The 16,059-nt window shown below is 47.0% G+C and overlaps 1 protein-coding gene across 4 annotated transcripts in view; it reads right to left on the bottom strand.

Moving 5' to 3' along the window:
- Window positions 1–12,345: 12,345 nt before the first annotated feature.
- The window catches only part of SLC10A7 (solute carrier family 10 member 7), a 254,159-nt gene continuing 250,445 nt past the window's right edge, over window positions 12,346–16,059 (bottom strand). For 2 of the 4 annotated variants that reach the window (XM_013059153.2, XM_013059150.2), the window contains one exon: window positions 12,346–14,902. In XM_013059153.2, the coding sequence (XP_012914607.1) occupies window positions 14,855–14,902 (48 nt within the window). In that variant the 3' untranslated portion in view covers window positions 12,346–14,854. The remainder of the gene's footprint in view (window positions 14,903–16,059) is intronic. The other 2 variants (XM_004758018.3, XM_013059154.2) reach the window with 1 other exon arrangement.

The following is a 16,059-nucleotide window of genomic DNA, read 5'->3' as shown; positions in this document are numbered from 1 at the left end:
GATTAATTATTATATCTAAAGTGATGTTTTCCTATCAACTGATAGGCTGGAAAAAGAGACTACAACAGCTTGCTAGGTTAGCACCACGGGTCACAGATGTTGCCTCTGCATTTTCAGATTATATTATCCATTACAGGCTGTACCTTCTCATTTAGAAACATAATTTGTTGTTCTCTCAGACAAAAAAAAAAAAAAGGAAGAAAGAAAAGGAAAAAAAAAAAGGCTGACATTTCACATGCAAGCCAAAGATTAGAATCACTGCACAGGACCACATATGGGAGTACATTAGGATGGGGTGTCCGTGAATCAAGGACACGAGGCAGCCTGTGCAGGGAGAGATGTAGTCAGCAGTGACTTCTGATCTTTATTATGCAAATGTGCGGCCCTGAGAGCCAGGCTGTTTAACCTCATCAGGGGAAATGTCACTGATCATTTCAAGCTCTAAATGTAGCGCAAGCATTAGTACTATTATGTTATTATTATTATTATTTGCAGGGCATTATGTAAGCCCGAGCCCTCTGATTAAGCTCAGCCCCTACTTGGCCAGACCCTCTGGGGCTGCAGATCAGCTCCTCTGGGTATTAAAAAACAAACAGACAAGCAAACCTGTTTTGCTCTCTCTCTGTAGTGTTTGTGGAGGGGGAGCTTTCCAGACCGGCTGGAGATGGGGGAGGATCACAATGTCCAATTTGTGGTCCCACCTGCTTGATGACAAGCGGCCTCCTCTCTCCTGTGGTTGCGTGCCCCAGTGGCAGAGGTGTGGAGATGAAGCTTAAACAGAGTGTGGCGCCAGGACAGAAGAAGTGACAGCTCAGGGGGCGGGAATGGTGAGGAGGACTGGAGAGTGAGAGAGACACTACATAAGGTTAGAGAGGGAGGGACCTAGGGGGAGAGGCCCTTGACTCCAGCTCGGGTATCACTGTTAGCTTCTAGAGCCATAAGGAACACTGAAGGCAACTGCGTACGAGGTGGAGATAAAAAGAGCTCTGGATCAAGCAACAAAGCAATAAGAACCAGAACTTAAGGAGAAGAGAAACAACTGGGGGCAGTGATGAGTGGCCCAGGGTGACAGAAGGCAGAGGCAAGACACAGGCTACCCATCTCCAGCATCCAGGCTTTAGGACCTGAGCTGGTAGAGTCTTGGCTTCCAGAAGAAAAGACTTCTTCTGATGCAGGAAGCTAAGAGACATACAGCCATGAGACATACAGCCATACTGAAATTCTGGGGAAACAAAAAGCAAGTTGTGTGTCTCCCCTTTTCCTCCCACAGCCTGGAGCGAGAGGAAAGGTCCAACTTGAATACATCAATATTAATAAATAACTTTAATAAGTAATAAGGAGGGAGATTGACTCATTGCATAATTGGAAAGACTAGAAACTTCTCCATAGACCTTTAGAGTTCCTCTCATCTAGACCCAAATCTTTTAGCTACCAACACTGACATTGGGATCCCAAGCCAATTAAATCTGACTTCTTGGGAGTGGGGTCCATGTCCATAGTCATTAAAGCTTCCCAGGAGTTTCGAATATGCTGTCATGGCTGGGAACTGCAGTTTTATATTCTAGAGAATATAAACTCCATAAAAGCAGGGATTTTTTGCATGTTTGTTTTCCACAATATCCCCTAGCATCTTGCACAATGCCTGGCACATTGCAGAACTTGAATGTAGATTCAGAGCATGAACAGGTAATGGGTGAAACAAGGCACTTCTGCAAGAGAAACAAGTCTGTATGAGGCCATTCAAGACATCTGTGGAGAAAGTTACCCCCCAGGGCCCCACGAACCATGCTCTCAGGCTCCTGTTTGTGCCTCATTGTTCCAGTGTGAGTAGACGCGCGATATGTTCCCAGGTCTTCCTGAGGGTACAGCAGAAGTAGTACCTGTGGGGCCAGCAGTTATTTTTATAGACTAGCCCTGGGGAGGCAGCATGGACCCCCTTCCATGGGCCATGCTTCCTGAAGGCTTCCCCTGGATCCCGGAGGAAAGCCTGTTGTCTTATCTCCAGCCTTTTCTGGGGATGGTCGCCACTGACACGAAAGATGAGAGGTTTGAGCATGAAGGAGTGAAAAGGGAGGGCGCCTAAGCTGGAGACTTACTCAAAGCCCGAATCAATTCTGAGTAATTAATTCAGATCACTTAGGTAGACACTGATAGAACACGGGGCACGCGGCAGAATCTGTATTAAAGGTTCAGGATACCAAGGGAAATAAGGCACGGTCCTGCCTCTAGGGAGTGGCCAGTGGCAGGGGGGCGAGATCACCTGATTTCCTGGCTGGGCCCTAGACCCAACACCAAGCTGAAGGTCATTACACCCAGTCCCTGACCCCAATCCACCTCTTCCCCCTCTCCCAAACTTCGGAATTCCCTTTTCAAAAGGAATCTGCTCTTTATGGAAGCCGAAAGTGTAGACGGATCAAAGCGCAGCTACTCTGGGGTGTGAAAAGTCCAGCTTGGCCACGTCTCCTTCGCTTGTCCCTCTGTCCCTCCTCAAGACACTTGGGGCTGAGAACAACTCTAAGAAACCTGCTTCTCTAAATGGAGCAAGAGTCCTTCAGCCAGATGCTGGGAGAAAGGGATGAGGAAGCAGTGTTCTCTTAACTCACATGAGACAGTGCACCATACCCCCATGAAACCTTTGAGCTGAGAGATGCGTTGGGATCTCATGGTTCATTCCGACTTCCACAAAGCAACATGCTGTACGAAAGAAAAAAAATATTTGGGAGGTAGGAGGTTTGCCTTAACCCAAACTTGGCGGTGTGACTGACGAGTTCTTCTCTGGAAGGTCCTTCCATGTCTCATAGCTCAGTCTCCACGTCTCTAAAATGGGGACAATAGGAATTGCTTGACAGGTGTATTGTGAGCAATAGAACTTAGGGCTATTTTGAAATCCTGTTGTTTGAATCCTATGAGATTGTTTTTCACCACGGGGCTCCAAACATTTTGAAGGCACAGGAAGAACTTTCTTTATCTTTGTATCTGCTGTCTCTGACACTATAAACAGCTGGCACACATCGTTGCCTCAATGTCCACTTCTCAAAGAGGCCTGGCGCACAGTTCATCCCGGTATCCCCTTACTCGTCATCACATTCAAACCGTCAGCACACTCCCTGCCGCGTGTAGCCCGAGTGTGTTAGTAACTTTCCCCGCCGGCGGCTGAGGGGTCAGCAGTCCCTTCTGGTGGCTTTTTCTTCCCTCCTGGTCCTGCTCGAGGTCTGGTCGGTGACGCATTTTGCATCAGTGGAGGGCGATCTTTTCTCTGAGGCAGGAGACCTGTCCCTTGGGCTACAGGAGGAGAGGTACTGCTGGGAGGGAGGCTCAGGAGGAACACTGGGGTGTGGGCCGAGAGCTGAGCTTGTTTGGTGCAGGAGCGTCTCCTCGGCACCTCTTTGGGGCACAGGCCAAACTGTGCGGCTGGAAAGAGCTAGCGAAACCACACATTCAGTCGCAGGTGGAATCAGTGTGTCGTCTCGCCCTTTGCTCCTCACTCTACGTCTTGTTAGTTCCCTTCAGAGCCTCAACACGATGTCTTCTATGTCATCCATCTCTACCCTGACTATAATTCCCAGGAGATCAGGGCCTTATCTGCCTCAGTGGCCAGAGCCTAGAACAAGCCGATACAGAGGAAGTGCTCAAAATAGATTTGTTGAATGGAGAAATAAATGACCAGCCGCTCTTTCATTACTACAAGCAGTAGCAGTGGTTGTGAGATGAGTTGGAATCCACACAAGTAGATAAAAGTGAATCATCTTTGCCAGGCTCCCCAGCAAGGATGAGAAGGGCCAGAAGCCATTTGAGTTGCCTTCTCACAGAACGTGGCCCGGGAACCTGTATTTGGGACTCTGGCTTCCACGAGGAGGCCCTTCCTGCTGTTCTGTGCAGAGTGAGTGAGGTTTTGTGACTAGACGGGGGCTGCCTGGGAGCCTGACCTGGGGGCCCCCCAGGAGCGCGGTGGGGGCGCAGCCTGTCGTCCACAGACTCATCACCATTCAGAAGCTCCAGACGGCTCGGGCCCTGCGCCAAGCTGCTCGGTTCCAGTGGGAAAGCTGACCTTGGCCAGGAAGAACCAGGAAGAGGCACAAATGACTCATTGTCCCACATCCTCCAAGGTAAAAACCGAGCAGTGTGTGTGGCCTTTGGGGCTGGACATTATTGCCGCCTTGGCTTCCCCCACAGTCCAAATAAAAGCACTCAGCCAGCAACACATGCGCCACCTAGAAATGAGACCAATGGGTCTGTTTTGTGGCCCCGTTCCCCATGCTTTTTCTGCAGTTAGAGTTTCAAAATTCTGTCCATAGAACATGACGGTTTCCACTTCCAAAAGTAGAGCACGATTTCGTTTTAAAGACTTAAGGCAGCCTTCATTTCCAATCAAGGCCATGTGACGTTTTATGGCCTCGTGGGAGAAATGTGATATGTTTCCAGATCACGTGTGAAGGAGGTCTTGCTTAAATGTGCTTTATTTTTATTCAGGAGTTCGGGATCCAAGTCCCTTATTCCTAAGATGTGCTCCTGCCTCTAGATTTCCACTAGAGGGCACTCTTGGAAAATATTTATCAATATATATTTTATTGCTCGGTCTAGGAAAATGCTGTGTTTTAAAAAGAAGGAAAAAAAAAAAAAAAACCCAGTCTGTCTAAATTTCAGACGGCCTTTGCCTTCAGTTGGAACTCTTCCTAATTCTCCTAGAAGCGCAGCCAGAGAGGGAAGCTGGGAAGCGAACAGGCAGCTGCTTCCCCCTTCCCCTGTCCTTTTGTCCACGTGGGATGCAGCTGGCCAAGCGGCTAAGCCTGCCCACCAGCCTGAGCCCAAACCCCCTCTGCTCCGTGGGGGACCGGCACCCACAGACTGGGACTCACCTTGCAAAAGGGGCTGTGAGATGCTGAATTTCGGGGCCTCTGGAGTTCAGCCTTGGCGGATCTCCCCTCCAAGGAGATTACCTTCTGCCCTCCCCTATAAGTTAGCAGTGGCCGGAAATCCTCAGAAAAGTGCCAGGAAAGGTCGGGGGCAGCTGGGTGGCCAACAATTAAAAATAGGGCTTCCGGGCAGGCAGCCATGGAGATCTCGCTCGATATGTAAATAAGTGTAAATAAGACGGAGTCTGGGTGCTAGAAGGACGCTGTGTGGATTGTGCGTAGCCAGGGTGGTCCAGGAGAGTGGTGAGCAGCCTCCCCGCCCCCACCCTCCACAGTCCGTGTTAGAAAAATAGATATTTTTTGCACCCCAAAAAGACATAACTCCACTGAGTTATTGGAGGTGGGGGAGGGGTGGAAGGAATTATTCTTACAATTTTCTTACCCAATGAACAGAAGAATGTCAATGGGTCCATTAGAACAGCTTTTAGCCACTAAAACCTCAATTCTGGCTGGGCCACATCTGAGACACAGGATTTCGCTCTCCCATCTCTGACATTCCTGTGACCCCTTGGAGTTAACGTCATTCCCTTATGTGAGAGACCTCATTCCATCCCGGAAACAGCCCCGGGAGGTGTCACCGTCCTCGTCCTCGTCATTTCAGAGCAGGAAACCAGACTCAGGGAGGGTGGCGTTCTGGCGACGGACACAGCACAGGGGTGGGACTGGGATTAGAAGCGGTTCACGGTCTTCCGCATATCATTTCGCAGAGCATCTGCCCTGTTCCTGGCTTGGGGCTAGTGACCAAGAGGACGCTGCTTCTCGCCCTTCCTCAAAGACAGGCTTTCTAAATGTCAAGGCAAGCCCTTGGCCTTCACTTGGAAGTCGTCCTCATTCTCCCAGAAGCACAGCTAGAGAAGGAAGCCGGAGAGCACAAAGGCGGCTGCTTCTTTTTGTGTACACGTGTGTCTCAGGGTGGAAAGAGCTTCGCCCGGCTGGGGGAGGCTGGGGAGGGCAGCAGGGAGGGCCCCTCCTGGAGATGTCTCACGTACTGGAAGATCAGGGCTAGCCCAAGGGCCCAGGACCACGGCTTGCTTCAGGCCCAGACTGCCAGGCAGGTGTCTATCCCATTCCTTTTGGGAGCCACTCCCTGCTGCTGACCTTGGCCCCTCGGTGACCTCCCACACGTGAGCACAGAAGCAATCCTCAAAAGGCTTCTCTCCGTCCCGGGGTTTTTTGTGCTGCAGGCTTCTTCATGCTCAGTTCCTCTTTGTGGAGGGGCCGCGGGGGCATCTGAACGTAGCCTTGCGGACTCTGGGAAGAAGCTAGGCGGCTGCCGGTGACTCTGAAGGGCTGCCCTGTGGCTGGGGGCTGCAGCGGTGCAGGGAGTCGGAGGAGCGGACAGAAGGGCAGGGTGGGGGGGGGCAGTGGTCTCCCAAGCGTGCTTTGCAGACCCCGCTTTCGCTCTGCTCCATTCCGATTTTTTTTTCCCCCATGAGCATATATGACTTTGTAACTAAAACCACAGGTGCGCGCGCACACAGGTGCGAGCGCGCACGCGCACACACACGCACACGCACAGAGCTTTACAAGTTGCTTCTGTCCAGTTTGTCAAGGAAAGTAACACCATATGCTGTAACAGTGAGTGCACATATGGGTACAGCCCTCGCAGAAATTCAGATGCAGCAGGGACTCTGCATTAAAACTGTGGTGTATGTGAACAACAACAGATACAATTGGGGTCGTCCCTATTTGATAATGCTGCTGTGTCCCACAGAGAACGGGAACAGAATGAAAAATGCAAATTGGGCATTTCGGAGGTTCTTTCTGCTTCAGGAATCTCTGAGGAGAGGACAAGGAGACCGGGAAGTGAGAGAGGCAGGTGCCACGGCGGCCCGAGCCCTGTGCTTTCCTCTGTGCTCCCCTCTCTTCTCCCCACATCAACCAAACAAGAGGTGAGGTGAGGTCAAGCTCGGGTCCGGCGACTCCAGGCTCCTGTCCTAACAAGTGGGGTTTGAGGAACACAGGAGGGAGGGGAAAAGTGGGTTTCGCAGGGACAGAAAGCTGGCTATGGGCCCCCTGGTTCTTTGCTCTCAGAGATGACTCAGAAGTTCCTTCCACACGCCTTAGCCAGGTTCCCACAAGCCAGGTGAACTGCACAGTCGTGGGACCTGTTGCTCTCACACTCTAGACCGTTCATAGAGGAGACCATCAATGTGCCTCCTGCTGGCCCAGGGAATCCCGGACAGCAAACTTGCTGGGGATAGATGCAAACAGCTGAAGGGGCTCATCCTGCTCACAGCCAAAGTCTTGGGAGGACTGGGGGCTTCTTGGATGAGCCAGGAGGGGTGCAGCTCGGTGGCGATCCTGGAAAGAGTTAAAAAGAAGAATACCTTCAACAGTGAAGGTCTCCAGGGATGGCCCCAGAGTGGCGCGGCGCTGACAGATTTCACAGCCCCCGTGAAGGGGAGGGGGCCAAGAAAGACGCAGCCAAGAGAGACTGTGCTCTGTGTTTGGCAGAACCATTCCGGCGCTGGGTGTGAATTCCTCCTACGTAGCTGTGATGAGGAAAGCCCTGTGTGTGGGTGTCTGGTAGACACCCTTTCGAGGGGCTGGCAGTGCTTGTCTATGCACAGGAAGGGAAGGAGGATTTTTCTAAGCCTGAAGTGCCTTTAGACCAGTGGCTTTAAGGCTCTTAAGAGGGAAGAAGAGAGGAAAATCAAATGCCCCAAGGGAACTGTCTCCTACTGCCCTTTACTAGGGAGCTTCGGGGGTAAAGCGGTGGCACAGCCCACCCTGCCCAGCAGCCCCACACCTTTCACTGGACGGACTCAGCCACCCGGTCTCCCAGCCCAGCCTGGCCCAGCCAAGGAGAAAAGTGTCCATTTAGATATCGTTCTATTCCAATTTGGCTGCTCATCTTTCAATGCCGCAGAATCAGATTTTCTTAGCTGTTCCAGCACTTCAAACGACTTGTTAAACAATGTCTTCAGACCAAAAAAATAAAAAATACAAGCAGATTAATAAAGCGCTCATGAAAGGGCTGAGACAAGGAGGCTGTCAGACCCACACACAGAGAACGCTGAAATGCAGGCTCGCCTGACCTCAGGGACCTGCCTGACACCAGGGTGACTGTCGCCTGACTTTTCTTCTGTCTCCACAGAGTCGAGAGCTGCTTAGTGCCAAGTGTGATGTGGACACGTGTGCTGGATGGAGACAGAAACTCATTTTCCATCTGTCAAGCAACCTGACACAGAGCCGGTAATGATTTTCTGTCAGCCGAGGCCTGGCTGGATTTGAACCAGTGACCCAGAGGTAAAAGGCCCTGATGTAGGGCTCCCTCTACAATAACTGGCCTGCCTGGCCTTGTTATGCCTGGCCCAGTGCTCTCTCTTGCATCTGCCCATGCACGCTCCTCAGCCATTTGTGTTTTGGTTGGATCCTCACTTAGCATTTGGGGCTGAGTGGTTCATGTCCTAGGAGGGCAAGCAGGGATGCATGTGTCCTGGGGGAGTGAGAAGCAGAAGGGAGATGAAGGGCAGAGAGTCAGGGTCTCTTTGATGAGCTTGGGGCCAAAAGCTACATGCTTCTTCCAGGCTGGTTGTCTGGCCCTGACCTCAGGACCCTTGCACAGACAGCAGCCAGAGAGATGGCTCCCAAAGCAGATGGTGAAACAAGGGATGGGCATCGGAGAGGGATACTGAGTTCTAGATGCTCCAGCCTTGAAACTGTCATTATTATTTTTATTGATTGTTTTCATGAAGAGAAAAAAGTCCTTTCAGAAGCATTTGTAGATTGATTCATATTATGCTTTCCATTTACTGAGTGATAATTCACTTACATGCTACTCTCCAAAAATAGTGTTTCATAATCAGAAGACATCTGTCCCCTGCCCCCCCCCCCCCCAGAATCAGGAAAGCAATCTGGAGGGCTTTACAGGTTAACTCATTATTCAATAAACATTTATTGAGGTCCCTAATATCAGGCAAGCATTCTGCTAGTCATCAGGGTTACAGAGATAAGAAAAAACAAATTCTCCATTGAAGAAATGATTAATTTAGAGGGGGAGAGATATGTGGACAAAGATAGTCTGGCACAACCTGATAAGTGATATCATAGCAAGTAAAGAAATCCAGTAGGCAATTGGTAATAACCGATGACTGTGTCTCACAGTGGTGGGGGGTGTGGTGAGACCCTGAAAATGGGGAATCATTAGCACAGGTGCTGGCTGTGTCAGCAACCCAGGAGGAAATCCAGGCTTTACCACTTATAAGCAGTGGCACCTGGAACTTAGCTTCTTGGAACCTCCACTTTCTAATCTGTAAAATGGGAATGATCACACGAATGCCAAAAATGTCATAAGGGTTAAGAGGGGTGATTCACATAAAGCATTTAGCGGGGCTCTTGGCATGTGGAAGGCGATTGATAAATGTGCCCTGGATTGGAGAAAGGTATTATTGGAGGAAAAAAGTAACATTTTTAAGGTTATTTTAAGACAGTGGCAGGGAGTGAGGAAAGTGGAGATTCAGGAGAGGACTTGTAGTAGGATCCAGAGAATTGGGTGACTAGTGAAGATGAAAAGGGAGAGGTGAAGGTCTTGGGGGAGGTCACCAGGCCTGGTGGCTGTGGCAACATAGGAGGTGGGCTTGGGGAGGACTGAGTGCAGGGAAAGGAAGAGGTGGCTGGCTTTGCTTCAGGGGCATGCGGTTGGAGGTGCCTTGAGGATACCTATGTGGGAATGTCCAAAGGTAAGGCTACCTATCCCGGGGCTCTTGCTGGTTTACCGAAGGTGGTTGATGCTAGAACTGTGGGGAAGGCACTGGGAAAGGCTGGGAGTGGGGGATGGAAGAGAAATCAGATGCCAGAATTCCTGGAAATGTTAACCTTAAAGGGATGAGTGGGATGGACAGGCAGCACTCTCGAGCGGAGAGGGGATGTTTCGGCCTGGACGCAGGGAGCTCAAGGAATGGCCCCCTGAGAGGGCAGTGACCGCAGTGCCGGGTCTGGGAGCAGCCCCCAAACCAGAAGTCATCCCAGGCAGGCAGTAGTCAATCGGAATCAATATGGGGGCAGCTCTGTCTGTGAAGTGCTTTATCGGATGGTTCTGAGCCAGACTCAGGGCTTTTAGGGAAGTTGGACAAATTTCTGCTTGGAATTCTTTGGAGGAGGCAGAAAATGGCACAAGCCAGATAGCAGTGGTGGGCTGGGAGGACCTTCCTATCCCTGCTGGAAGACAGGGATTGCTGCAACCGTCTTGAAATTCAGAATCCGGTATCTTCATTAACTGATGGAGTAAGACTCATGCCCTGATCACTTCCTGACTTGACTAGTGACATTTAGTGGACTTTGTAAAGAGGTCATTTGCATAATTAGAAGTCATGCAGAACTGAGCCTGACACCTCACTCTACATGTCCAGCATGGTTCACCCAGGTCCCATCCGCTGTTGGGCAGGGATAACCACTGCCACTTACTGAGTTCTTGCCACGTGGCAGGAGCTGTGACAAGCTGTTTGTGGAGATTATCACATTTGATCCTCATAACAAACCTAGGATGTCACACCAGTCTCTTTGGCTTTGTAAGGCGAAAGAGAGGTGAGCTGTAAACGGTATTTTGCTCCATCTCCAACATCTCCAACAACGGGACTTCTCAGGAACAGCTGCGGGGTGGCGGCTAAGGCGGCAGGGGTGTGGTCAGAACACACCACACATGAGATGCTTATAGCAGTGGGGCCCAGGTAGGAAGTCATGGTGGACACATCCTGGTGGAAAAGATACAGGATGGGTTTTGAGGACGTTGGCACAACCAGCCCAGGATGCCAGGCTGACAGTGGTGCTCTTTGTGAACAGCCAGTCAGAGTCTAGAACTTTCAGTAGTGGGCACAGATCAACCACGTGGCAAGGATGTCACATCTGAAACAGTGGGGATTGAGGGAATGATCCATGTGTCCGGTGGAGGCTAGGATCGACCTCTTCAGTGTGTTGTCTTTTCCTGTCAGCGGACTCTAAGGCCTGGTTTCACAGAAACCCTGCGCTCCTTCCTTCCGACTGTCTGGAATTTCTGAGTTGTTGAAATCATCCAGGGGACCCTCGATGTCTCACAACTGTGCTGGAATTTCATGGATTGTGGTCGTGTCCACAAACACATGCGCCCCGATAGATTGTTAGTGACAGTCATTTACCGTTCGATACAGTTTTTCAGAACTGGCTCTGTAGATGAGTTTCCCAGGCTCTATGAGAAATTTTTTCCCCCTTTAAACGAGGTTCTATTTTACTCACATTTCAGAAACCGTCCTATGGTGTAAGTAAGATTAATTGGCTTGCTAGAGAGAATAAATTCTTATAAGACCTTTCATTTATGTCTATTTACAAACCAATGATAGGATGATAAACATAGTAATCTGTATCTACTCTTCGTAGCGTGTTAAAACTCCTATAAGGGAAACTCTTATTTTTCATGCATATATAAAGTAGTCACTAATTCCGAGTGACCCAACCTGATTTAGCTTGAATTATTGAGGGTTTACTGTGCTTTCAGAGCAGAGATGATGGAAGCTGTTTGCTTATCACACCTGCAATGTCACCTTGGAGAGTTCTATATACAGAGCTATGAAGTAAGGCATTTCTCTGAGTAGCAAGAGGCAGCTCCAGTTTTACTCAGATAGGAACAGCGTAAAGCAGTCGGTTTTCCTTGCAAATTAGTAATGATCTATATGTAGGGAAGCGCTCTTTCATCATTTTGAAGGTTCATGTCCTACCTATTAAGATCACAATTGAGAAAATCAATGCGTGTTTTCTGGTACTGCACTGAACCAGGCACTGTGCTAGGTAGGCACTGCGCTAGGTAGGCACTGCAGAGAAACAGAAATGGGGGCCATGCTGTAGGAGACAAATGCAGAGTCATGATTAGACGATGCAAAGGTTTCAGAACTTGAAGGACAAATTCTAAGGGTGTGTCACAGGGAGCAAGTCTGGCACAGGCTGGGGGCGAGGGGGCAGAGCAGGAAAACGTCATGGAGGGGGCTGGCATCTCCAACAGCCTGCCAGGAAGAAGAGGATTGCTAAGCCAAGAAGACAGCCAAAGAAGAAGACCCGAGTATGGAGTTCTACACAAGGTGAGGCGCTTGTAAAGAAACACCGTGTTTGGAAGAGGCGTTCCAAGGCTTTGTCTTTTCTATCCCTTTACATATGACAAGGGTGCCTAAAATTCCGAGCACTTAAATTTGGTCTCTTCTGTTGGCTGTGCTTCTCTTTTGGTTGTCAACCCTGTTGCAGAGAAAACAACTCTCACCAAAAAAGCAAGGGTGAATTTTGGATTTTAACATGATACCGTGGTGGAGGTATTGATGACATGGATACCTGCACGATTATGAAACTTATGTGTTTTTAAACACAAATGCTACAAGAGTGCCAGAATGAATAAAGAAAAGTTGAGATAGACTTAGAAGGCATTATGACTGCATCTGAAATCAGGTTAAAAATAAGCCACAGGTTTTCTCGTGATTTGTGAAATATCTTTGTTTAATCATAGAATTATTTCCATCTTCCATTCATCATAAATAATCCACTTTATTATTTCACCAATCTTTTTGTAAAAATTTGGTATTTAGCATAAACAAACACTGAACATTAGCCAGAGGTGTGTTAGTTTTAAACAGAATAGGGAATTTTAAAAAAAATACAAAGTTTAAAACTTAGAAAAGAACACATGAAAAGATTAACATCTCCCATTAAAAAAAAAAATCCAATTTTGTAACAACCACTTAAAAAAAACCCAGGTGGCAAAATTAGTAAACATAAATATAATCTAATGTATTTCCTTCACAAATACATTTAGACAAAAAAATGCATGAACGGATAGCCTGACAGTGCATAACATAATAATAAAATATTTTGAGGTGAATAAGTAAATCCCAATAAGCATGAATTACAAATAAATTTTGATTTTATTTTTTATTCTTTATGGAAAAATATGCCACAGTATTTGTGTAAAAAAAGACATAGGCATAAATGTATCACTCAAGCCACCAAAATGCACTATGTAGAGATTATTTGAAAACAAAACACATTTTTTAAAGCACGTTATAGCATTTTCAGTTGAACCTTATCCCATAATCACACCTACTGTAGGTGTTAGACAATAGAGGTAGATAAGTTGGGGAGGGAAAAAAAATCAGTATTCTAATGCTAGGGAGAAAGAATTTTATAGCTCAGACAGATAGACAGACAACCCCACTGCTTCCAAAATTCCAAGAAACTTGTAGGAACAAAACATGAAAACCTTTCTATGCCCCATTTTTGAGCATCAAAAGTATTGAGCAAAATTACTGGAGTTTGAGATATAAGTGAAATTCTGACAAACAGCCTGTCCACCACAGATTTTTGCAGAGTCCAGCGCTGGCCTTAACATTTACATTGAGCATGACTCTTGTGAAATTTATGAGTTTCAGTAATATTGAAATGGTTAGAAGAAACACAAGATGAGACCTGGTTGTGACGATAATATGAATTTATACCACTGGTAAACCTGGTAGGTTTCAAAGGAATGATCTTTTCTGTTGCTGACCACAGTCAGCGTCAGTGTGGCCCAGGATGCCAATACTGTCTGTCAAACCAAGAAAGGACATGCAGAGAGGATGTGACAGAATGCTGGGCAGGAACAGCGTCCCCTAATTCTCTATATTGCTTTCTTCTCTATTTGGATCTAGTGAAAGTTTGTCTAGCCCCAGTGGAAGCAAAGATTGAATATTCCTTTGAAAGCTGATGCCCAACTGGGGACTGTTTTATTTGATCTTTTGGTTAATGAATGGTTTTGCATTTTCTGTGCCCATTTTTCTTTCCATCTGGCTAGACAGAATGTGTATATGTAACATTTGTTTGTGTCCATGACCTTTATATTTTTATTTATTCATAAGAACAATATGATTTAATTTTAAAAAATTGCAGCAAACATTTGTCAAATCTGCCAAGGAAATTTTCATTAATAACTTGTCTCAAATGCCTTAAGTGTGCTTACTCCAAGGATGAAACAGGCTGCTTCTGGCTAAAAGGGGCAATTTGTGCTCAGACATCTGTGTAACAAGAAAAAATTTTGGTCTCAGTTGTGGAATGTGAACATAATCCATCATTAATTGTTGCTGTTCTCAAACTGGAACATTTTTAAGTCTCATGTTTGGCTGTTAGGAGTTTGCAAGTGTGCTAGAAAACAGGTAAAAAAGAAATTGTGGCAGAAAAAGGGAAACTATCTGAAATACAATTTTAAAAATCCTGACTACCAAGTCCTGGAGTTTACCTCAAAACTTCACTTACTTATAACTCAAACATCAGGCTCTTTCTTTGAAGCAGCTTATAATAAATTTAAGACATATAACACCACAATCTCTTATAATGGGACTGAGGAATTTCTCTGTGGAAACTATCTGAAGGAATGTCTAAAGAATGATGTCAAGAAATGCAGATAACTTATGCCTTTCAGCATCTATGCAATCCATGACCCCTGCTGAGTTGATAAGGAAGAGGCATGTCACAGTTGTAGAAACAAAGAATCACACAGTAAATCAAAGTATTCATGAATAAGACTTTGGAAATTCTCACTGTCATCAGAAGGGCATTTTCCTGATGGTGTGACCTCATTTCAAACAGCACAGTAACTAGCGTAGGGTTGTTCTGCACCAAAGGTGGTACGAGGAAAGCGTATTTGCTTTTTGTCATGATCATGGTTTCCCGTGTTTGGAAAGAAAAAAAATAATTAAACCACTCCAAAATACGGTACCACCCTTGCCAGTAACCAACAAAGTAGGTTCTGGAAATAATGCTCCTGTCCAATACATTTTAAGGCACTTAAACTTTTTTTTTTTTATCATATTCTTGTGTAAAAAAATAAAATATGCATCGAAGCAACATTCACAAGTACAAGTCTTCAGAACTGTTTGTATGTACAATTCTGTACAAATATACATCGCTGCATAAAGAGTGCCTCCTTCGTTATACTGTTGGTCTCGTCAACTTCACTCCCTATAAGAAAGGACAACATGATGTTCAGAGCTGGACAGTATCTATGAACAAAATGAAAGCATCAATTAACACAAGATAATTTATGCTACTAGAAGGAAGACAAAGCCCGCCCACCCCGAGAACATTACATAACCAATGATCCGAACCTCTGGACACAAACAGGCCCACCTGCCCCCCTCACGGACCAGAAGACTTTGCCCCTTCTCCAGCCCCAACCGGCTGCTTATACCATCCTGCTGTGCGCTGGAGGGTGGTGGGGGGGGGGTGTCTCAATCAGCCTTATTTGTAAAGCAGAAGAGATACTCATGGATACCCTTATGGTTGATTGTTTGCCTTTATGTTTGTGGTCAAATGGGATGGGAAAATATTCCACCCTTTCTGGATTATTCTAAGGTAGCCAACACCTCCTGGGTTTGGAGTGGTTTCTGTGCAAAAGGAGAGTGAACAGCATTGTCCAATTTAGCCTCCCTTTTGGAAATGCCTGTGTCAGTCTGCTTTTAAATACTGAGAAGACAATCTCATTCTGTTTAATTTGTTGTTCACTACAACTTCATATTACTGACAGAATATTAGGATTTTTAAATGCTTTCATTCTTTGCCAAAATGTTTGTGTATCAGTGGTGACCCACAGTGCACATACACACTGACCGATATAAATGGAAGTTTTCAAAGGGATAACTAGTGATAGAACTATAAAGGTACTAAACTGCTCCTTTACCAACTCTGGGCGGACAGCGCCCAGAGTGGTACCCAGTAAGGAATGGTAATCACTTCCATTCTGGTAAGTGGAAAAATAAACGAAGGTGCTGGGTGGGCTAACTTGTTCCGGTAGGATCCTGGGGATCTAGGGCACTCCTTCAGTCTCGAGTGTCCTTGTGGTATCGGGGAAGGATGTTGGGGACCAAACAGACCAGGGTTCGAGTCCCGCCTCTAGAACTGACAAACCCATCCACGTAACCTCCGGCAAGTTGCTCGACTCCCCCAGCCTCCTTCCTGAGCTGTCTGATGGCAACAGCAGAACTTGCTACAGTGCCGTAGACAGGAATGAAAACAAGGACAACGATGATAATTACAGCAGCTAGCTTTTATCAAACATATGCCAGAGAAGCCTCTGGAACTCTGAAGAGCAGAAATTATTGTTAGTCTCAGAGTGGCAGCAGCTGAGGTACAGAGAAGTGAAATAATGCAGCCAAGGGCT

This window comes from Mustela putorius, unplaced genomic scaffold (genome assembly GCF_011764305.1).
Source record: "Mustela putorius furo isolate JIRA1106 unplaced genomic scaffold, ASM1176430v1.1 tig00000242_pilon_pilon_pilon, whole genome shotgun sequence".
In the NCBI taxonomy this organism is placed as follows: domain Eukaryota; kingdom Metazoa; phylum Chordata; class Mammalia; order Carnivora; family Mustelidae; genus Mustela; species Mustela putorius.
Note: the sequence above shows the minus strand (reverse complement) of the source record. Positions and strands in the feature narration are given on the sequence as shown.